This window comes from Alosa sapidissima, chromosome 5 (assembly GCF_018492685.1).
Source record: "Alosa sapidissima isolate fAloSap1 chromosome 5, fAloSap1.pri, whole genome shotgun sequence".
Classification (NCBI taxonomy): Eukaryota; Metazoa; Chordata; class Actinopteri; order Clupeiformes; family Clupeidae; genus Alosa; species Alosa sapidissima.
In genome coordinates, this window is record NC_055961.1 from 33,508,812 (window position 1) to 33,529,643 (window position 20,832).

The 20,832-nt window shown below is 41.3% G+C and overlaps 3 protein-coding genes across 13 annotated transcripts; all 3 read left to right on the forward strand.

Annotated features, from left to right (window-relative positions):
* The first annotated feature begins 431 nt into the window (after positions 1–431).
* Positions 432–16,118, forward strand: spag7 (sperm associated antigen 7). Of its 4 annotated transcripts, XM_042091012.1 has the most exons (9): positions 459–543; positions 1,035–1,102; positions 1,540–1,628; positions 1,951–2,035; positions 2,353–2,442; positions 3,426–3,582; positions 4,010–4,169; positions 5,374–5,376; positions 11,909–11,953. In XM_042091012.1, the coding sequence occupies exons 1-7, from the start codon at positions 459–461 to the stop codon at positions 4,129–4,131; spliced, it is 696 nt and encodes a 231-aa protein (XP_041946946.1). In that variant the 3' UTR covers positions 4,132–4,169; positions 5,374–5,376; positions 11,909–11,953. The 4 variants fall into 4 exon arrangements, with proteins under 4 accessions (XP_041946945.1, XP_041946946.1, XP_041946948.1 ...); XM_042091011.1 differs by lacking the exons at positions 5,374–5,376; positions 11,909–11,953 and adding an exon at positions 4,424–4,772 and having other exon boundaries at positions 432–543; positions 4,010–4,127; XM_042091014.1 differs by lacking the exons at positions 5,374–5,376; positions 11,909–11,953 and adding an exon at positions 16,105–16,118 and having other exon boundaries at positions 4,010–4,167.
* On the forward strand, positions 5,958–14,407 carry rnf167 (ring finger protein 167). Of its 5 annotated transcripts, none has more exons than XM_042091008.1 (11): positions 5,958–6,060; positions 6,194–6,310; positions 7,557–7,690; positions 7,785–7,865; positions 8,519–8,656; positions 8,876–8,963; positions 9,110–9,200; positions 10,183–10,288; positions 11,046–11,139; positions 11,823–11,903; positions 12,252–14,407. In XM_042091008.1, exons 3-11 carry the CDS (start codon positions 7,586–7,588, stop codon positions 12,707–12,709), a joined length of 1,242 nt encoding a protein of 413 aa, XP_041946942.1. In that variant the 5' UTR covers positions 5,958–6,060; positions 6,194–6,310; positions 7,557–7,585; the 3' UTR covers positions 12,710–14,407. The 5 variants fall into 5 exon arrangements, with proteins under 5 accessions (XP_041946942.1, XP_041946944.1, XP_041946941.1 ...); XM_042091010.1 differs by having other exon boundaries at positions 5,971–6,060; positions 6,214–6,310; XM_042091009.1 differs by having other exon boundaries at positions 6,011–6,027.
* Positions 14,719–20,155, forward strand: LOC121708410 (beta-enolase-like). Of its 4 annotated transcripts, none has more exons than XM_042091004.1 (12): positions 14,719–14,762; positions 16,710–16,799; positions 17,124–17,219; positions 17,446–17,504; positions 17,615–17,684; positions 17,774–17,907; positions 18,401–18,623; positions 18,782–18,979; positions 19,144–19,345; positions 19,557–19,665; positions 19,744–19,802; positions 19,933–20,155. In XM_042091004.1, the coding sequence occupies exons 2-12, from the start codon at positions 16,715–16,717 to the stop codon at positions 20,000–20,002; spliced, it is 1,305 nt and encodes a 434-aa protein (XP_041946938.1). In that variant the 5' UTR covers positions 14,719–14,762; positions 16,710–16,714; the 3' UTR covers positions 20,003–20,155. The 4 variants fall into 4 exon arrangements, with proteins under 4 accessions (XP_041946938.1, XP_041946937.1, XP_041946936.1 ...); XM_042091003.1 differs by lacking the exon at positions 14,719–14,762 and adding an exon at positions 14,861–15,022; XM_042091002.1 differs by lacking the exon at positions 14,719–14,762 and adding an exon at positions 16,265–16,535.
* Positions 20,156–20,832: the final 677 nt, after the last annotated feature.

Sequence of the window (20,832 nt, forward strand, 5' to 3'; positions counted from 1 at the left end):
ATGTTTGAATTAGTCAGTTATCAGATACCTCTTAAGTTGCACTGATCTCTCGGCTAGCAAAGATTTCCTCTTTATGTAGATGTGATGTCATACATCTGCTGCAGGCCTGTGATTTACCTGTTAGAGAGCAAGGTTGCTTCGTTATAGTGTGTCCTGTTTGACAAAGGGACAAATCCCTTTAAGCAGGGATGTATGAGTCAGTCAATAACATCTCTGTGGTTATTATTACTTTAAACACTTATACGTACAACATCATGTGTAGCTGTATGCTCTGCATACCCTCTACATTCACAAACATTGTGACAAGATGGTGATTATCATAAAATGTGAACATAGTGTACTCATAGTGTACTGTATAAAATTACCCCACTCCAACATGGGGCGGAGTCTGAGGTGTTGTGGGTGTTCACTCTCGTGCCTTTAAAAGACGTATTTCCGGTACATACACTCAATTCAAGATGGCGGACCTCTTAGGCTCTATCCTAAGCTCCATGGAAAAACCTCCAACTGTCGGCGACAAGGAAAGCCGACGAAAAGCAAGAGGTATTACAATTACCGTTCAATATCCGGCAACATTGTGTATTCTCAATGTTATAATATAGCCTGAGCAAAGGGGACGTATACATTTATTCTATTAACCTCAGTGTGCTCGAGCCACCCACCGTCCCCTCTGCAGCATTCTGACCAGTCACGTAGCAGACGTCGAACTGCAAGCAGTAACTGCAAGGCAGTCGCGTCGCTGCTGAAGTAATCTCTCATTGGTCAATGTTGCTCTTACCGCAGTCAAAACATCACTAGCAAGCAGCTCCGTTGAAATGTGATGTAGACTATATAAAAATATAAGAGACCATATAGGAAAAGAATGTACCGGTATATGAATTTACTATATTGTATGAAGTCGAAAGTGCTCACATGTTATAATACAATCTAAAAGCATACAGTTTGTAATGGCCTACACTTAAAAGTCGGTACAAATATGACTCAAAATAATTATGAAGTGTGATGAAGTTACCAATCTCACTTTTCCTTAATAGAACAAGCAGCCAGACTGAAAAAGATGCAAGAGGATGAGAAGAAAAAGAAAGCTGAATTTAGAAAAAAGGTAAACAATTGGACACATTTCACACACACACGCACACACCTCTTATTGGTTAAAACAGTGGTTCTCAAAGCGTGGGGCGGGCCCCACTAGTGGGGAATAAAGACATGTCAGGTGGGGTACGATGAATAGGAGGATTTTTTTTTGTTAATCTTTAATAATGCCTTTCATTTTTTGACAAGATCATAGATTTAAAACAAAATAGCCACACACAAACATAGGTGTCATAAATAGGCCGACATATGAATTAAAATAGCATCTGATCCAGTGGACCAAGACAGGAAATGCTACGTGGAACCACTTTTTTAACATTACCATGAGTTGATTGGGTCAGGTGAGACGACAGAAAAAGTTTGAGAAGCACTGGGTTAAAACATGCCACCTCATTTTTAACGCTACAATGAATCCGAACTCTCTCTCTTCCACTCTCACTCTTTTAGATGGAGAAGGAGGTCTCTGATTTTATTCAGGACAGTGTCATACAAAAAAAGAAATATGAGCCCATGGGAAAGATCGAGAGGAGTATCCTGTAAGTAAAGTTTCTATAGCTGCTATGGCTTACTTCTGTCGCCTCAGACCTTACATTTATTTAGCAGTAAGACATCAAATAAAAGGAGACTGACTTTATGCAGTTCTAAAAGGAAATTAGGAACCAACTATGTTGTAGCCAGTTATGGAATTCTAAACATTATTTTGTTCTCTCTACTATTTTGCCTGGAGCATGGGCCATTTATTAATGAATTGATAAACACCTGATGTAAAATGAAGGTGGAGAATGTCCTGTTGATTGTTGTGGCAGAATGGATGTCAGGATTGTACTTATATGTTATTCCAACCCCCCCCCCCCCCAGCCATGATGTTGCAGAAGTGGCGGGTTTGACTTCGTTTTCTTTTGGTGAGGATGAAGAGAGCAGATACGTCATGTTGTTTAAGAAGGTCAGTGTATTGTTTTTTTTATTATTGTTACCCCAACACAAAGCACAGCCCTGCATTTGATTTCAGAAAAAGACTTTGACATACACATTCTATCGGACAGCGCATTGTAGTTGTACCTACACAACACACTTATTATGGATAGCGTGATTTATAAAAAAAAAAACAACTCTACCAGTAAATTCAGATGGAAGTGTCTGTGTCAACCTGTAAAATTTTGTATTATATGATCTAAATGATTTGATCTGACTTGATATAGTATGGTGTAGTGCCTGTGCATCATATTGGGGGTTTTTTGTGGTTGATTATGTGGTGAGTAGGAGTTTGCTCCATCAGATGAAGAATTGGATGCTTACAGAAAGGGAGAGGAATGGAATCCCCAGAAAGCTGAGGAGAAACGTCGGTTAAAGGTAAGTCCAGTTGGGACGCTGTGGAAAAAATATACATTTAAAATAAGCCTATGGGGGGGGGGGGAAACAGGTTTGCCAAATTTGAACGCACCTCTGTTTGGAGTTAGGCTATATGTTTAGCCTAATTGAATAACTTGATAGAGAAGACAAACCATTTTGTGGAATGATGCATTGTCATATGCAGTCTATGGTAGCCTATAAGTGACTTCATGCTCTGTCTGCCATTCATTGTCTATAGCTGGTCATGCTTTTCATATGTGGCATTCTGAAGCCATCTTTAAATTCGGGATCAAGCTTGGGACCTTGCAGTCGAAATTGTTTGTTTTTATGTCGTTTTGAATAGCGACTTCATAACCTACCCGTGTTGGCGTGTTGTTGCAAAATCTGTGGAATCATTTTATGTACACATACAGAGGCAGTCTTTATTGTTGAGGTCAGACATGATGATCATCCAAATATTTTGCACTCGCTTGACTTTTTTTACTTTTTTTGTGCACTAATTCAGTTCTGCCAAAGATCCACTTCTAACCTCTCTGGTGCAGTGCTTTGTGAGAGGGGGAGTGGCTACAGTAGAGTGGCAAAAGCCAATGTGTGCTTCTTTTACCGATATATTTAACGGTATCTTTTGCATTTCTTATCCAAACAACGTCAAACTTGGCACTGCACTCACTCGTGCCCGTAGCAAGACAAGTTTAAAATCAGTCAGACGAATGGGTCGACAGATATGCAAATAACACACACAAACACACAGACAGACGTTTCTTTCATTTATAGATAAATAGTACTATAACCAGATCTGTCAATTTCGCAACAAAATTCTCAAAACTGTTTAGCGTCCAAAACACAGTTTGGGAAAGGTTCTACTAAACAACACCATAACCTTGCAGTGAACAAGAAGTGCTTTTGTAACAAAGCCAAAACAGATACATTTGTTTTTGCAAAGCTTGAGTTGCTTCCTTATTATCCTGTTCACTCTTATCCAGGAACTTGCTGCATTGGAGGAGGAGTCCGCCAGCCGCACAGAGAAAAGGCCTGTGTCTCCCAGCTCAAATTACAGGGACAAGTACAGTCATTTGATTGGTACTTCCGCTGCCAAAGATGCTGCGCACACACTTGAGGCCAATCGGGCATATGGGTGTGGTAAGTAATGACGCCTCAATATGTATGACCATTTTAGAGTGTTGGTGAAATTGCACACGAATTCCTGGAAGTTGGGACCGGACTGCTGGCTGACACCAGAACCAAGCCAGTGCTGTTTAACAGCTGGAGGATGGGTGTGGGCTCTGTGTGGGCAGTCCGACAAGACTGAAGGACTCAATTAGGTTAAAATGTAACATGATAACATGGCGGAACTTCACATTCAGTAGTCATACCGTAAAAACCCTTGTCCTTTATTATTATTACTATTATTATTATTATTATTATTATTATTATTATTATTTAATTTATCCTTAATTGTTTTACAAATACACATTGGAGTTGGTGAACAGTTCTCTCGGTGTGATAACATTCATATGCACTGCTCTAAACCTGCTTAATGTTTCACCTGGTTTTATTTCCCTTTCAGTGCCCGTGGCTAATAAGAGAGACACTCGCTCTATTGAAGAAGCCATGAATGCAATCAGGGCCAAAAAACGACAGAAGAAAGACGATGACACTGAGGCAGGCAGTAGCAATGCCAGTTTGTAAGAAAGAGTGCAAAAGTGTGTGTGTGTGTGTGTGTGTGTGCGCGCGCACATGCGTGTGTGTATATGAGTGTCCATTTTGTTCTGCTGACCTTAGAGATTTAACTGAGTATACTTTTAAAGTAACATATACTTGTACTTGTAACATGTACAGTGTTAACTTACAAATAGAAAGATGTACACAAGCAATTATGCAACCATATGTCATTATTACTTCAGTTGTATAAGCAGGAGTGCCTTTCCATCTTGCTGGATGCTAAATGATTATCTGCTCTGTTGTTCTACACTGTGTCTAGTCATCCAGTGATGGAGCTGAGGCCCTGAGGAGTACTGTGCCACGTCAGTGTCTCTTACAGTTTTAACCTGGTCTGCACACCTCTTTTAATCGTAAATTCCCTGTAAAGTATTTGTGTATAAAATGCCACAGGCTCGCAGGATTAATGAAAGTTGTGAAACTGTGTACTGTACAGTCATTCTATAGCTCATCTGTCAGCAGTAATTGGGGGGGGGGGGGGGGGGGTTTGAGGTGTGTATTTTGTTATTTGTTTTTAACTATCGATTCAAACTGTTCTTGTCAGAATGTATTGTATCCACTTAGGTTTTTTTCTTGAAATAAATATGGCTGTCATAGACCATTACACTTTTTGAGGTGTAGCATTTCTTTGTCTCCAATATATTTGTCTATTTTCAAGTTATGTGTTTTCATCTACCATATTTTCTTTCTCTTTCTATTATACTGAGCTAAGGAGAAATGGCCTCGGGAGCCATACAAATTCTGCAATATTCAGTTTGTACGTCATGTAAATTATTGAACCCTGTGTATTATACTTCTTTATCAACCGTGGAAATGGTTTGTTTCTCTTGAGAGATGATCTCTGCTTTGAGACTCTCAGTTTGACCTTGATATTCACTGTAAATCCATGCATTTGAATAATTCATCTTCATTCATGAAGTTTATATTCTATGCGTCTATGTATGTCTGCTCTTCACAAAACTGAACAGCATGTTCACAGAAAGATCAGGTCTTCATTTTGACGGGTTTAGCATTGATGTGTGTCAGTCCCATAGTGAAAGTCTGTTAGTTCCGTGTCCATGTTAATCAGAGGGACACAATGTATTGAATTGTGAAGCATATTACAATGAGCACACCAAAGACTTCCTGTGTAGTTTTGGTGATGAGCCAAACTATAACGGACGGCTGGAGGATGTGTGTTGCTCCGTACATTTCTCTGCCCTGTTTGGTCAGTCAGTCAAGATTGATAGACTACTATTAGGTTAAAAAATATGGCAAACCATGACATGGTGCATCTGCGCATACTCATGGTACTCATGCGCATGGTACTCAGCAAAATGTGAAAATATATTTATGACTGTCATGTCCTTTTGCAACTTACCTGAAAATACATATAGTTACACTGCTACACTTGTAGTGCAATTTTAAACATAACTGCATTATATTTAAACATGTTAATTGAAAATGTATCCAATCTATTAATTTTATATCATTATTGAATAATTACCATCTTGGTTTATTTGGTTGTATTGAATTGGTGATAATAGGATAATAGAGGGATATCAGATTTATCAATCAATCCATAAAATCACCTTCCATTGATTGCACCGATATAACTTTGCTTTACGTTATAACTATAACACCTATATAACATTACTAGTGCAATCTCTAAAGCGAATAAATCCCAAATCCCATGGGAGGGAAATGTATGAAGGACTTTTACTTGTCAGTGTTAGGAAGCCGGATGTTCATTGTGTATTATTAGACATTCTCTGGTATTATTGAGTAATTTGGTATTTAATTATCACAAGTCACGCGATATTTCCAATGAGATTCACTTTGCCCTGGTCTGGCTTTGCCAAAGAAGCGTAAACACGGGCAGTTGTGGTAAGAACATGGAGCTCTAAATCTACGATGTAGGTGAGGGTAAAAACAGTTAACGTTGTCAGGCGACGAAAGGATATCGTATCTGTGTGTGAACGAGGTTGATATTCGTTGACAAGCATCGCATGAACTGTCTCAGCTAATCGACTTCATTTGTTGTTATCTCTAGAAGCTACCTTACATGGTTAGGTAGCGTTGGCTAACATTAGCTAACCCTCAGTTATCACCCGACTCCCTTTCCAAACAGCCCACAAACGTTTGTCGTTTAGACGGTGACTAAGCTCAAGTAAGTATCAGGTTTGTATAATTCTAACATGCTTTGAATAATTGAAGTTGAAAATACAGCTGTCCATCCTGTAATATACCAGTATGTTCATGTCATGATCTTGTGTTGGTGTTCGCTTCTCGGTTGTTAGCAAGCTGCTAGTTGTAGCTTTAGTAACGTTAGAGAACCGTGGCTTGTTAGTTTTTACCAGGCGTCAACAACTAGTCAGATGTTTGTAGTTAATGCAAACACCCCTAATGCGCAACTATACTTTACCATAAGCAGACTAGTATTTTACTATTTGTAAAATTGCTCTTGTCATATTTTACAAACATATACCTCAAATAGAATAATTAGTTGCCCTGTGATAATGGATTAACGTTAGTCCTAATTTGTGACACAATTAATGTACACTTGACCAATGTTAACTCGTCGCTTTCCCTGAAATTGTTCTTGCACCCATGACAAGTTGGTTACAGTGTCTGTGCCTTCATTTTACTTCGTGAGTCGATTCGATCTTCTTGGAACGTTACTTGCTTTGTTGGATGTGGTTTTCAACACAATAAACCTAGACTAGGCTAGGGAAAAGACTTGTTGTGTGGCTTTGTCGTAACGGTATTAAGTCATGCTCTCGAGATATGAACAAGGTTAAATTACAGATTTCATTATCGTAATGTGGTTTATTCCAGAGTTAGGATGGCGTTTTACATTACGTTACTCTTTGTGTGTTATGGTCAAGGTTCCCATGTCCAAATAAAGGAAAGTTGGCCAAACTGCTTTACTGAGGTCCTCGTAACAAAGTCCATGCTTCTTTCAATTCAGTATCGCCTGTATCAAAGGAAACTAATATACTATAGTTATGGCCCGTGTCGAAAAAAGCCGAGCGCTGTTCTGCCGATCTTTGTTGTACTAATTGACGTTACTTCATCGCGTGTAGCCTACTGTATCTGTTCTTGAAGTTGCAACAGTGAAAAGAAATGCGTCGAACTGTTTACATTCTTGAGTTACTTGTCCTTGACCCCATCCCTCAGTCTTACCTCTCAGGCTGAAATAGAACAATTATTAGGGTGGTTTGATCAGCTTCTGCGTTATCACTTATGAATCCTGTCAGGAATATAATGAAGTGTTTGATCATAGCAGAAATTGCCTTAGAGAATTGTTCTGAATGTTGTAGATTTATTCAAATGTAGGGCGTGATTTAATTGTGCTGGTATTGAGGCTTGAGAAGGCACTCATCAGGTGCTGTTGTCTCTTTGGTCATTGTCAGGGTGAGCTCGTTCCTATCCCAGAGCTGGGATGCCGTGTCTGGGCCATGAAGGCATGAGGTCCCATCTTAAAGTCCTGGCTCTTGTCCTGTGCTTCATTCTGGGACCTTCTCCTTCAGACGCCTACATCTATGCGGTGAGTTGTTTGTTACCTTGACACTGGACATGTTTTTTAAATGTTGTAAATGTTGTGTTTTAATACCCCGTTCTGTAACTTTTTACCTTTACAGCACTACAGTAATATGACCCCCATGTCATTTGAGGACAGACCGGCTCTGTTTGGTGGCCTCTTGCCGATGGAGGGTCTTATGGTAAGAGACTGTCAGAACTAGTCTGTTCTATGAGCTAGCCTCTGTCTACACTATTCCAGATTCATTTGAATCCAAAACGCTTTTGCGCCGCTCATCTACACTACTCCAGCGTTTTCAAGCTTATGAAACGGAATGATGTGAAAATGCTGTCTGTCCCAGTTTCGTTCAAAAACTCTGGCTTTGTGTAACATTTTAATGTGTGCAGGGAAATCCCTAAACCGATGGCATAGAAACCCATGTTCCCTACCTGATGGAACCTTGTCAGCCTGATGTTTCTGTCCCTAATGGGTTGTGTTTGAATCACATGATGATGATTTATGTGCCCCTTTTCTGACCCCCCCCCCCCCCCCCCCCCCCAAAAAAAAACCACTACTAGCCTGCCAGTTGTACATGCAACATGGAGAACAAAGTACAAGCTTTAATGGCCTTGCTGTCTTTGGTTGCATCTGTAGTACAGTTTGATTCTGAATAGATTCCTTAGATTCAATTCAATTCATGAATGGTCATGTGATGTGTTTTAAAATGAAAGGAATAGGAAAAGTGTATTGCGGATGTAGCCTCAGTCTTTTCACTAACTCATCACCACACACAGCAGACTGCTAATAGTCTATCATCATGGTCCCTTATATCTGTCTCCTTTGTTATTTGCTCAGGGTGTTTTAGTGGAAGCCCGTCCTCAAAATGCCTGCTTACCCATTGACCCTCCCCCTCCCCCGCCAACTCCTGGTGAGGCCAACCTCACTAAATACATCGTACTCATCCGCCGCTTTGACTGCAACTTTGACATCAAGGTCAGTGGCGGTTCTCACTCACTTTCACTCTGCGTGTCACCTGAATAGCCTGTTCTTGTACACTTCTTGGGTTCTTTGAGTAAACATTGTTTGTATTGACAGAAGACTGTTTTGCAGTCTTCCCATTTCCAATACATTTCTTTGAAGTAGAAAATATAAAATGCGAGCTTGTTTTTATGCTTGGTGGGGTGGTGTGATCGCTGCTGTGTTTCCCCTCAGGTACTGCATGCTCAGCAGGCTGGGTTCAGTGGTGCCATTGTCCACAATATGTACTCTGACACAATACTCAACATGAACTTCAGTAATGGTGAGACAAGTTTACTCCGGATCTTACTGCTTGCATGAATGTTATGCCCTCAAGGGTGTGCATGTGAATGTAGAAGGTTCAAAAAATGTACAGTATACTTGTGTGTTGATAAGACTGGGCTGTGACCTGATGCTCTTCCTTTGTAGTTACCATTGCAGAGGAAATTGATATCCCCTCCGTTTTCACCAGTTACTATGCCTCCCAGGTCTTGCGAAACTTTATTATTCCAGAGAAGGGGTAAGTTCCTCAGTTCCTGATCGGTGCTGGCTCCATCCACCCTTGTAGACCATTTGGCACATTTAAATGTGAATCCTGCTATTTTTGTCTCTGTTATATGATGCCTTTGGCCATTTAGATATAATTGTCATAAAACCAAGTGGTATCACAGTCTCACTCACTTTTCAATAGTTCCTATGCCGTTTTCTCCCTACTCGCATTGAAAATGGTAATCTACCCTGCATTTGCATTTTTCACAGAAATGGATACCCAGCTTTTATGAGACTCTTCCTGGCTTATCAGAGTCTAAAGTCTGGCTTCAATGCATGTTGTTTTGCCTAATGTAACAATTATTTTTTTCTTTAAACCAAATATTTGGATGCTTTTTTGTTTTGATGAAAGAAAATTCACAGAACTTAAGAGAAGAGTTAAGAGTTTATAGGCTAGTATGTCACAATGGTCTAATGAAAAAAACTAAGTGCTGATTGGGTCATGTTGTATTATGCCCAGGTTCTAGTCTTCCTGTTAACAGGTAGTGGTAGTGCACATTGCACGAACACAATGTATTTGTATACATTGTTGCCTCAACATAATAATTATTGCCATGGAAACTAATCTCCAGTGACCTCATAGTGAAGGCTAACTATCAAGCTATCACTATCAACTAGCAAGAGCTTTCTCACTTGCATCCACTGACTCTACATAGTAGAGATGTAGAAATTACAATGGAGAGAAATATGGACAATTAGGATTCCCCCTCCAACAAACCACATTTACTCTTGCAACAGCTTTAATTTCATTAATCAGGAGCGGTTTCCTTTTTCAAAATGCACGGCACTTTGGTTGTATGGTCACATCTGACAAACGCTAATGCGATCCTGGAGTTGGTGATGAGTGCTGCAGTTCTGGTTTTGTTGCTTCTTGAGATATGTGAGCCAGATTTTGTAGTTTTTTTGGACAATGGGCCCATGAAGAAACTGATGTTTCTGTATCTGCTGTCCAGGGCCTATATCATCCTGAAGCCAGACTTCCCCTTCCCACTGGCCTACTATCTTATCCCCTTCACGGGAGTGGTTGGGATGATCATCCTTGTCATGGTCATCATCCTGGTGAGTTGACATTCTGCTGTCTGTTTCAATTGTGTGCCTGTGTGTGTCTACTTTACCAACTTCTGTCAGTTTGCAGAACTGTGACTACCATAAAAGGAAAGGCCACATTTTTTACATGCTCCCCCTAAAGGATGCAAAATGCACCTCTTCATTTTCATACAAGTCTTTGACACCTTTTGACTTTAAGATGAATGTACTGCAAAGAAACCATTCAAAACCTAAAGCTCTGTTCTCTTACCTCTTTGGCAGTATTGTATTACATTGTTTGTTGGCCGTTATGTGTCTTCCTTTTTCATGCCTTTTCTGATCAAACATGAAATATTGGAAGGGTATTGGCACAAATGAAGCTATGCTTACATCATACTTTTGTCCAACATGGATATGTCATACCATGGAAACTTGCTCATCTTGTTTTGGTACTTGAAAGAATGTTGTCATGCGTGCTGGAAAAGGCTGAGCTGTTTTAGTGTATTTATGGGGTGGTGGGCAGGTATGGAACCTTCTTCCAGGCAAGATGAGAAGCAAGATTCTGTTGCCTGGACTTGTATGTTCCTAATGTCTGGTCATACTTGCACTATTGCCCAGCAATTTATCCCTTTTTTAGTTTTTGTTGGCTCCGTTTTTGTCTGCCTGGCTGTTCCTTTATCTGTACATGTGGATTTGAGTGGAGGGGCCTCTCTGCATGCACAACATTTATTGTTGCCATGGTAACACTTTTGTTTTTTGTTTTTTTTGCCCTTGCATCCGATTGGTCCAGGTTGTGCGCTGTGTTCAGTATAAGAAGAGACTGCGAAAGAACAGACTGACTAAAGAACAGCTGAAGAAAATCCCTATTCACAAGTTCAATAAAGGTGAGCCATGCACAATCACATACATATCATGATGCTGAAAATGGGGGGGGGGGGGAGAAACAAACTGCCAGTTTACATCAGACCAGCTCTTTATCTTGTAATGTAATTACCATCGTAATGTACCATTTAGGCTGCAACACAGGTCAGTCAACAGCCCAGACTATCCATGTCTTTATGTTCAAGTTTATAGTGAACAGTTGATCAAATAGTTCAAGTTTTTTCTTTTTCTTTTTTTTTCTTCTGTCCAATATAACAAAACGGCAGCTTTAGGTTTTGTGGAATTGTGTGTAGTCATTGAATTCCAACAATGTCCTGTAAAGGAAAGGCAGCTGTTTCCTTTGAGCTGTTTTTAGGGAAGTAGGTTCTCTGAGTCGGCAGATGTCGGTTAAGTTGGTCAAAACTTGCTTTTACTGTAGTGAGAACTCGCGCCTTTGAATTATTTCAGTAGGAAGTGAAGTGGTAGACATGCGATCTGCCCAAAGTGGATTGTCAGTGTTTGGTGTCCATGTCTGGGTGAGCCAGTTATGCAATGTGTTGGGTAATAGGCTTCTTCTAATGGGGAAAGCTTTATGAACTCGGAAGGCCTAATGACCCCCCCAAAAAACGGTCCATGCTGGTCTGTGGTTGACTTATCATGTACAGGTGTCGCTGTAAACAAAATAACTTGAATTATGTCCCATCAGGTGATGAGTATGATGTGTGCGCCATTTGTTTGGACGAATATGAGGAGGGTGACAAGCTGCGAGTTTTGCCTTGCTCACATGGTAAGTGTGTGTGTGTGTGTGTGTGTGTGTGTGTGTGTGTTTATGTATATGTTTGTGTGGGCCTGCTTGCAAAGCATTTGTTTGGTTTTAGTAATCCGCTGCTATTCAGACGCATTAAAACTCTGATTCGGAAATCAGTGCATGTTATGTAATGGCCTTAAGCTACAGGCAGTGTTGAGTGTCAAGGGTCTCCCGTAGCTTTGACACAGAGCTGCCGGATTGCTTGAATAACAGAGTTATTGCGAACTGTATCTCCAAGGGAAATAATGTCAACATGTCTTATATGTCAGTGTGCAGGGCAGCTAGTAGCATAGGTCTCTGAAGTGACTGTCCTCATTGTCGCCCCAGCCTACCACTGCAGGTGCGTGGACCCGTGGCTCACGCTGACCAAGAAGACGTGCCCGGTGTGCAAGCAGCGGGTGACGCGGCCCAACCCCGAGTTCTCCGAGTCGTCTGACTCGGACGAGGACGGCGGCTCGCGCACCGACGAGGAGGGCGGCAGCGGCGCCACGGCCACCACCGACGAGGCCAGCTCCGAGCGGACGCCGCTGCTGCGCGCGTCTAACCCGGCCTCGCCGCTCGCCAGCAGCCCGCCCGTCACCACCTACGCCTCCACCGTCGCCACGGTCACCGCAGTCACCACGGTGACCACCGCCCAGTGCCTGGCGCACACGCCCCAGCGCGACTCGCCCCTGCTGGGCTACGACGGCTACTACTCGCCTGAGGAGGATTCAGAGCAGGGGCTGTCGGAGGAGGAAGACGACGACACGGCCCAGCTCATTGGCCGCGGCGCGGTAGGAGTCTGAGAGACTAGACCCGCCCCAAAGAGCGCTATTAAATCCCCCTTTTTATTGGAATAGCCCTAGCTGGTCTCAATGTTTTTATAGGGCTGTGATCAGAGAGGAGGAGAAGAATAGCAAAGTCATTTAACCCTGTGGTTGAGACCCTAAACATTTTTTTAAGCAAGACTCATAATGGGCTCTCGTTGATAGCGTTAAAGCTGTCGACTGTCCACTTATCGTATGGCTTGTTGCTTGGGAATGGGAACATTAACAAATTAAGAATTCCAAAATGAGGCTTTAAGAGAATCCAATCTAACCTAAACTGTAGGCCATCAGCGTAAAAATTGATTTTATTTTATTTTTTATTTCTACTTAATGTCACATATAAAATGTAAAGATGGCATTTTAACACCATCTGCCTCCAAACACTCCTCTCTCTTTTAGACACACACACACACACACACACACACACCTACACACCTACATCTAGTGCAATATGGACTGGTGGCCAGTTTATATGTGTCCACTAACCTGAGTCTCTTCAACGCAGTATGTGCAATTGTATCATCTTACTCCCCGCAAGTGTAGTGTACCCCAAAGACTTGGAATATATTTGCAATATTCTGATCCTGCTTATGAAATCATGTTGCCATTGTTCAGTTGATGATTTGCAACTGTATTATTTTATTTTTTTTAATTGCAGTAATTGTCACTGCATCCTGTTCTTCTGCTACTGTGCTTTGATGTTTTTAATGTGATTCCATCTGAACCATGATTTGGGCCCGTGTCTGGATGTCCAACATTGAAGCGTAAACAAACTGGTTTGGGCAGAGGGGGTGTGTGAGGGGCATCCAACAGAGTGCCGTATGAGACCTGAGTCTCTTGCATCACTTTACCCTCGTCTCTGTCTGTTCAGTCTTTCCTTCTTCCTTCTCTTCTCTTCTCTTCTCACCCCATCTAGATTTTCTGTTTTAACTAATGGAATGTCTTAAGGGACACAGCAGAATTTTATGTTAATTTTATACACAGACCACACACACACTTTTACTCTGTGTGTGAATGTTTTCATTGTCTGGACACTAATAATATAGATGCTTCTTTGGGTCTTATAATGTGGTTAAGTCTTTCTGTTGCTGATGTATAGGTCACATGTCCATGTGTAAGCTCATTCTCTGTTATAGTACAGTTGATTATTAAATTAAAGATGATTATTGTTACTGCCTAAAGGCACATCTTATAAACTTGTATTGAAGTTGTGCCTGATTTTAAAAGCTGTTTATAGGCAGTAGTACTAGTTCCCTCCATAATCAGTTTCCCATCAAAAATCATCGCAAGCGACTTGAATGTGTGTAGTTTCTACTCCAGTTGATCTATGTGAGAGGATTTTTTTGTCTGTAAATATATTTTTTTCTTTCGAATATCCTGTCAGAGGTCATGTCTTGTTGAGAGTGAAGGTGTGACGAGTCATTGAGTGGAATTGTAAATGGAAATAAAAGCACATTTGGAGAACATAAATAACCACCAGGCACCTGTAGGATACTGACAACCATGCCCAGAATAGGGACCAAGTTCTTGTTGAATAACCATTTGCAGATTATTTGTTTTTTCATTTACCGTATAAGATCAATGTTTATGCGTCTTTGATCCCTACCTTTGCTGGTATTTTCTTTAGGGGATGTACTTTCTTTACCTTTGTGCCATAAAAACACAATTTTACCTATATTAACTTTGTCATTATTATTATTTATTTATTTATCTTTTTGCGTTGTTACAATAATGTCTCTGTCAATATTTAATATCAGCTGCAGCAGCTCAGAGCAACTCAACTCGGTGTGCCTGGACTTAGATCATTATAATGACTAAAGGTTTCTGATCAATTTAGGTACAGGCATTTTCCTTGTTTTAGGAAGGTACCCCCTTTAGCTGTGCAATGGAACAGAGTAGGTTAGTGTGCCTTTTAAAACCACCACCTGACATCATCTTGCAGAACTGCCCAGTATGATCTCTAATCTCTGACCTTTCCAGAGTCTCTGTATTGGCCAGTGACTTCTTCAGACTTCTGCTTTATATTTAAAGGGTATGTGGTTTCACTTATGAATTTATATTTAAGAATTAAGGCCTAATGACTTAATAGTAGACTGCAAAATATGTATTTGTACTTGTAATGGCACCAGCCATTCAAAAGCACCGTCTACAGACAGCTGTTAATTACTTCGCATGAAAGAGCTTGTTGGGCTGGCCTTAAGATTACCTCCGCATGGGATGGGGGAGTTTCAAGTAGCTGCACCACAGTATTCAGGGGAGACTATCCAAGACACACAGGCCAGCACCTCATAGGTAAAGTCTGTTTTCCTTACATTTATTTTTTGCTTTATTTGTGTTGGTAATGGTGTATTTACTGCTAAAGAAATACTCTGCTCAAAATCTGACTATGGGGTATGTAATGAATGTTATCATATTCTGAAGTCTTATCTATGTTGGAAAAGTATAAGTTTAACAGGCTTGCTTTAGGGGAGGGTAAATGATGTGCAGCATTGACCGATCACTGAAATCTAAAAGCAAATGGCTTATAATGTCAAGTGTTGAAAAGAAATATTAGCCTGGAGGGAAACTGAACTGGACAATGACACATATTCATTCACTTGTGTGTGCATTCGCTATAGGTCTATACTGTAGGCACTAAGTCTGTTTCCAGAGCGAATAAGTGAAAGCCCTTTGTGTTTATGTATCTGAGTAGGAAGAGAGTACATGTAAATCTACACTGTTAAGGCTATCATGGGAGAGAACGAGAGCTAACTGACCCATCAGGCAGCCTTCTGGCCCATTCCATAGGCAAGAGTCAAGATGGCCAGTTATGTCATGTTGGAAGGATGTGGTATTCTGGCGGAATTCTCCAGGGTGATGGAGGTCTGTTTGAACTGACATGGTGGACATATGTTAAGGCGAGGGGATAAGGAGCATGGCTAATGAGACATAAAAGGTCATGTATTTTCAGTGCCTCAGCTGGACAAAGCTAAAGAAGGATAAATCTGTAAATGTTGTGGAGCAAAGTTGATGAACACTTTTGATGATGTGAATCACACATATTAACTGAGTGACCATAACATTTTTATGAAGTTGCTCCCTCAGTCCATATGTTTTATTAGAACTCCTGTGGGGGTATTTTCAGTACTCTGCCTGCTTCACAACATCTTTGGCATGTGACACTGTGAGGACAGCACTCCACATCTTCTGGTGTGAGTAGGTAACAGAAGGAGGCTTAACTGCAGGGGAGAGACCTAGGAAAGTCACGCTGCTGTGTATTATAGTATGCATACACTTGAATTAAGGTGGGAGAAAGAGCTTCTATTCACAAAGAATTGCTTCCTTCCCTCCCCAGTGGTACAAATGTTTTCCATGCTGTAATTATATATGTGAAGGTGTATGTGTGTGTATATATATATATATATATATATATATAGGCAATATGGATATATATAGATAGATAGAGTGTTACTACATATGGTACAGATACAGTATGTATTTGCATAAGTATGATGTCTGTGCATGTTATCCTCAGGTGGCTTATAAGGAATAAGGATTTTAAAGGCATCTGCGATGGAAGCAGAGTTTACCATGACAACTCTCTGTTTCTATTTATAATCCTCCAGTGCCGACCTAGCCAATCACATAACACTTCCTGGTCCAACCCACAGTCTTGCTTCATTGGTCATTTAGCAGAGGTCAATGTGGCTATTGGTTGTTAAAGAGATCGGAGAGGATGAAAGTGGACACTGATCTTGAGTACTGAAATGACAAGGACATAGGGCTTCCAATATTGCAATGGCAGTACCAAGGCTTTTAAATACAGGTGACAATGCAAAGATGATAAACAGGAAACATGAATGGAAATGTCAGATTTGTAATTTTGTTTACTTGCCACTGTCCAACTTTGAAAAGGTATCAGGATGACAGTGTGTGGAATGATAAATGTGCTTTTGATATGTTTTAATATTTCAGCTCATTTGCCTCCCTCCCTTTGCAGCCAGGATGTCCATCGCAAAGATCCATGCACGTGAGATTCTCGACTCAAGAGGAAACCCCACAGTAGAGGTGGACCTTTTCACACATAAAGGTAGCAGCACACACTGGGTATACACACAGGTCCAGATCTCCCAACACACTTACAAGACAGTTATTCATTACACAAAACAAAGGTGTTAGCCTAGGGATTCTACATTTTTCCACTTTTTATTAAAATGTTGTGACCATCCATGCTAAGGTCAAGAGGTCACAACACTGCAATTCAAAATGGGGATATTAAAGAAGTGTGTGAATGTCTGCTTTTACCATGTTCACTTTTGCCTAGTACTTGACTGGGATGTGCATACCCTTCCACATATTTTCTGCATGCATCACATGTCAAAGGTGAAGAGGTCATGCAGGTATCTGCCCTCAGGTCGCTTCCGCGCTGCCGTGCCCAGTGGGGCCTCCACTGGTGTCCACGAGGCTCTGGAGCTGAGAGACGGAGTCAAGGGCCGTTACTTGGGCAAAGGTAAGAGATCAGGCTGCCAGCCACAATATGAGGTCTACTGATGACTAATGCACTTTGCAACAATGTACTTTTTACTGTAGATGATTTAGTCGATATATTCATAGCAACACTGCATAGTGTCTTTTAGCAAGTGGTAAAACGTGTCCTTTAAGACATATGTCATAGTTTTAAAAACACATTGTTAACTATTATTCATTAACTGAAACCTCATGTCCGTTTTGCTCAGGTGTATTGAAAGCAGTTGACCACATTAATAACAACATCACTCCCAGATTACTGAAGCAGGTCAGGAAGAATATTTGGTCTTATTCAGTTCACTACTGCATTTGGCGGTCTGTCCTGGATCTCAGTATGACCCTCACTACTTATTTTGTTGTCCCACTCTTCCCTTGCAGAAGCTAAATGTGGTTGATCAAGAGAAAATTGATAAGATCATGATTGAGCTGGATGGCACAGAAAACAAATGTGAGCCTCTCAGGACATCAGGATATCTTCTATCTGTTCTGTTCTATCAGCCTCAGTGTGTCCATAAGTGTGAAATGTCCCCCTTTCAGCTAAGTTTGGTGCTAATGCCCTCCTGGGCATTTCTCTGGCCGTGTGCAAGGCAGGAGCGGCCGAGAAAGGCGTGCCACTCTACCGCCACATCGCTGACCTGGCTGGAAACAAAAAGGTCATTCTACCTGTGCCTGTAAGCCTGTTACCAATTCGCCTTATTCACCCGGCGACCAGAACGAGGCTAAAGGGTACACTTGCCATTACACCTCAGTCCAGCAGATGGTGGTGGTAATGCACTCCGTTTGCAAACTGCCAAAAAAAAGGGTTCACTGGGTTCACTGTTCTTCTTCTTCAGTTAGTTTTTTTGGCAGTTTGCAAACGGAGTGCATTACCCCCACCATCTGCTGGACTGCAGGTGTAATACCAAGTGTACCCTTTAGCCTCGTTCTGGCCGCCGGGTGAATAAGGTGAATAACAACAACATCACATGAATCCAACTGCAACTCTAGTTACTGGTGTAACTGGAGGTGTTCTTTTGGACAATCCCATTTACACATGTAAAACACGAACATGTCACAGAATGTTTAATTAGCTGTCAAAGTTGCAAAATTGCCTCCCTTCAGTTGACACTCATGCATTTTATTCCCTTTTGTCCATTGTCATTTCTGATTACCTTTCTTGCCAAGGCCTTTAATGTCATTAATGGAGGCTCCCATGCTGGTAACAAGCTTGCCATGCAGGAGTTTATGATCCTGCCGGTGGGAGCCGATAACTTCCGGGAGGCCATGCGTATTGGTGCAGAGGTCTACCACAACCTGAAGAGTGTCATCAAGAGCAAATACGGCAAGGATGCCACCAATGTGGGAGATGAGGGGGGCTTTGCTCCCAACATTCTAGAGAACAACGAGGGTGTGTTCATCAGAATTAGTTTGACCTTTGACCTCCCAGATCAGTTTGTGTTTTATTGTACCGTCTATTTCCCCTCTTACTCAAAAACAGATCAGATCAAATAGTATCACTACCGCCATGTTTCCAACTTACATAATGGTCTTGTCTGTGGTTTGTAGCTTTGGAGCTTCTGAAATCTGCCATCGAAACGGCTGGCTACACAGACAAGACCATCATTGGCATGGATGTAGCCGCCTCAGAGTTTTACAAGAATGGGAAGTATGACCTGGACTTCAAGTCCCCAGATGACCCGAAACGCCACATCACTGGAGAACAACTGGGAGACCTGTACAAAAGCTTCATCAAGAAGTATCCAGGTATGGCTCTCTCTCATATATTCATACCATCACACTTACACAACAAAAGTCTTTTTGAAACATCATTGTTCATTAAGTAACTATCATAAACATCTACACATACTTTTCCCACTTTAAATATTCCTCAAATATGTTAAATAATTAGCAACTATTTTGCTGTGCAGTCCAGTCCATTGAGGACCCCTTTGACCAGGATGACTGGGAGAACTGGGCAGCATTCACAGGATCAGTGGACATCCAGGTGGTCGGGGATGACCTGACAGTAACCAACCCAAAGCGCATCCAGCAGGCTGTGGAGAAAAAAGCCTGTAACTGCCTGCTGCTGAAAGTCAACCAGATTGGCACCGTTACAGAATCCATCAAGGCGTAAGTGTAGCGCTTTAACGAGAGGCTGGCAAGTATCGATGCTCTTAAAAAACGTCTAAATATAGAAAGAATAAGGAAGGAACTGCCATTTATCTGACCACTTGATCTCCCATCTCTTGATCTCCCATTGGATTATGGCAGCCATGATGGTCAGGGCAGTGTGTCTGCATGTAAGTTTGTGAAGGGGTGGTTTAGATATGTTTCTCCACAGGTGTAAACTGGCTCAGTCCAATGGCTGGGGTGTAATGGTCAGCCATCGCTCAGGGGAGACAGAGGACACATTCATCGCTGACCTGGTGGTTGGCTTGTGCACTGGCCAGGTATGCTTGCTCTCTGAAAAAAAAGAACATTTGATGTCCGTGTTACAGCTCTATTCCAGTACGATACCTCTTTTACAGATCAAGACTGGTGCCCCCTGTAGGTCAGAACGTCTTGCAAAGTACAACCAGTTAATGCGGTGAGCCCGTGGAAAATCCCCTTGTACCCTTGTACACCTCCCCACCCCTTGTACTCATAGTAATGTTAAAATAGTTTGTATTCAAGTAATGTCTATTCTATATAATGTTTGTCTATTCTTTTCCCCTTAGCATTGAAGAGGAACTGGGGGAGGATGCAGAGTTTGCTGGCAAGCACTTCCGTCATCCCAAGGTCATCTGAGGTTGCTCATTTGCAGACTTGAGGGATGGTCTTAAAAGTCATCAAATTCAGCAGGAAGCCCTTCCCAAAATGTCTGTGAATTTATGTCATTCTTTAATTACAAGTGCTTCTGTCATGAGGCTGTGAATATCAAATAAAATGGAACAATTCAAATAGCATTCTGTTTTACTGAAACGAACAAGTTCATCTCATGACTGCTGGCATCATCCCAAACTAAGGGAAAAAATAACACTGTGTGATGTGGTCAGTTTCATTGTTCTGGGAATTAAAGTGTCAAAGCCCCTTCTGAATGTTTTATTAAAGGTCAGAAACCATTAATGGCAAAAATACAGTACACCATTCATGATTAATTTACGCAGCTAATTAGTGTAATGACTAAGTTCATGAAAAGCGCCACATCAGAAAGATTAAGATTTTCTTCTGTGCCTCCTGTTGGGTTTTCCTTGCTTAATCTCTTATATTACCTTCTGCTTTACTTTGGCTCATTCATTATTTCTTGAGCTAGACCTATGAATGAAAATGGCCCGCTGTGATAGATATGTATGGGCTGTATTCATCTTTTTGAAAACATGCAGGTGCCTTATGCTTTACATATCCCTTTAAGGCTTCACTGACTAACTAACCAGAACTCGCTTCTGTGCGTAGGATCATGTATAGGAAACGTTGTATGGGGTATATTTAATTGAGCTATTATTAGATTTTAACCCTAAATATTTTTTCTCTCTCAGATCGTTAATAAGTTTAATAATTCATAATAGGAAAAAAGACAGAAATTGACGTATCAAATTGTTTCCTCATGACATCATAGGATGGTGATCCATTAAACCACT

Excerpts from the sequence above, each read along its gene's own strand:
- spag7 (XM_042091011.1), top strand. The coding sequence starts at position 459 with ATGGCGGACCTCTTAGGCTCTATCCTAAGCTCCATGGAAAAACCTCCA. Across the intron at positions 2,443-3,425 it reads AGGAGAAACGTCGGTTAAAG|GAACTTGCTGCATTGGAGGA; the intron begins GTAAGTCCAGTT and ends ACTCTTATCCAG. Across the intron at positions 4,128-4,423 it reads GGCAGTAGCAATGCCAGTTT|TCATCCAGTGATGGAGCTGA; the intron begins GTAAGAAAGAGT and ends CACTGTGTCTAG.
- rnf167 (XM_042091008.1), top strand. The coding sequence starts at position 7,586 with ATGCCGTGTCTGGGCCATGAAGGCATGAGGTCCCATCTTAAAGTCCTG. Across the intron at positions 7,691-7,784 it reads CAGACGCCTACATCTATGCG|CACTACAGTAATATGACCCC; the intron begins GTGAGTTGTTTG and ends TTACCTTTACAG. Across the intron at positions 11,140-11,822 it reads TATTCACAAGTTCAATAAAG|GTGATGAGTATGATGTGTGC; the intron begins GTGAGCCATGCA and ends ATGTCCCATCAG.
- LOC121708410 (XM_042091002.1), top strand. The coding sequence starts at position 16,508 with ATGGCAGTACCAAGGCTTTTAAATACAG. Across the intron at positions 17,220-17,445 it reads GGGCCGTTACTTGGGCAAAG|GTGTATTGAAAGCAGTTGAC; the intron begins GTAAGAGATCAG and ends CGTTTTGCTCAG. Across the intron at positions 17,685-17,773 it reads GGATGGCACAGAAAACAAAT|CTAAGTTTGGTGCTAATGCC; the intron begins GTGAGCCTCTCA and ends TCCCCCTTTCAG.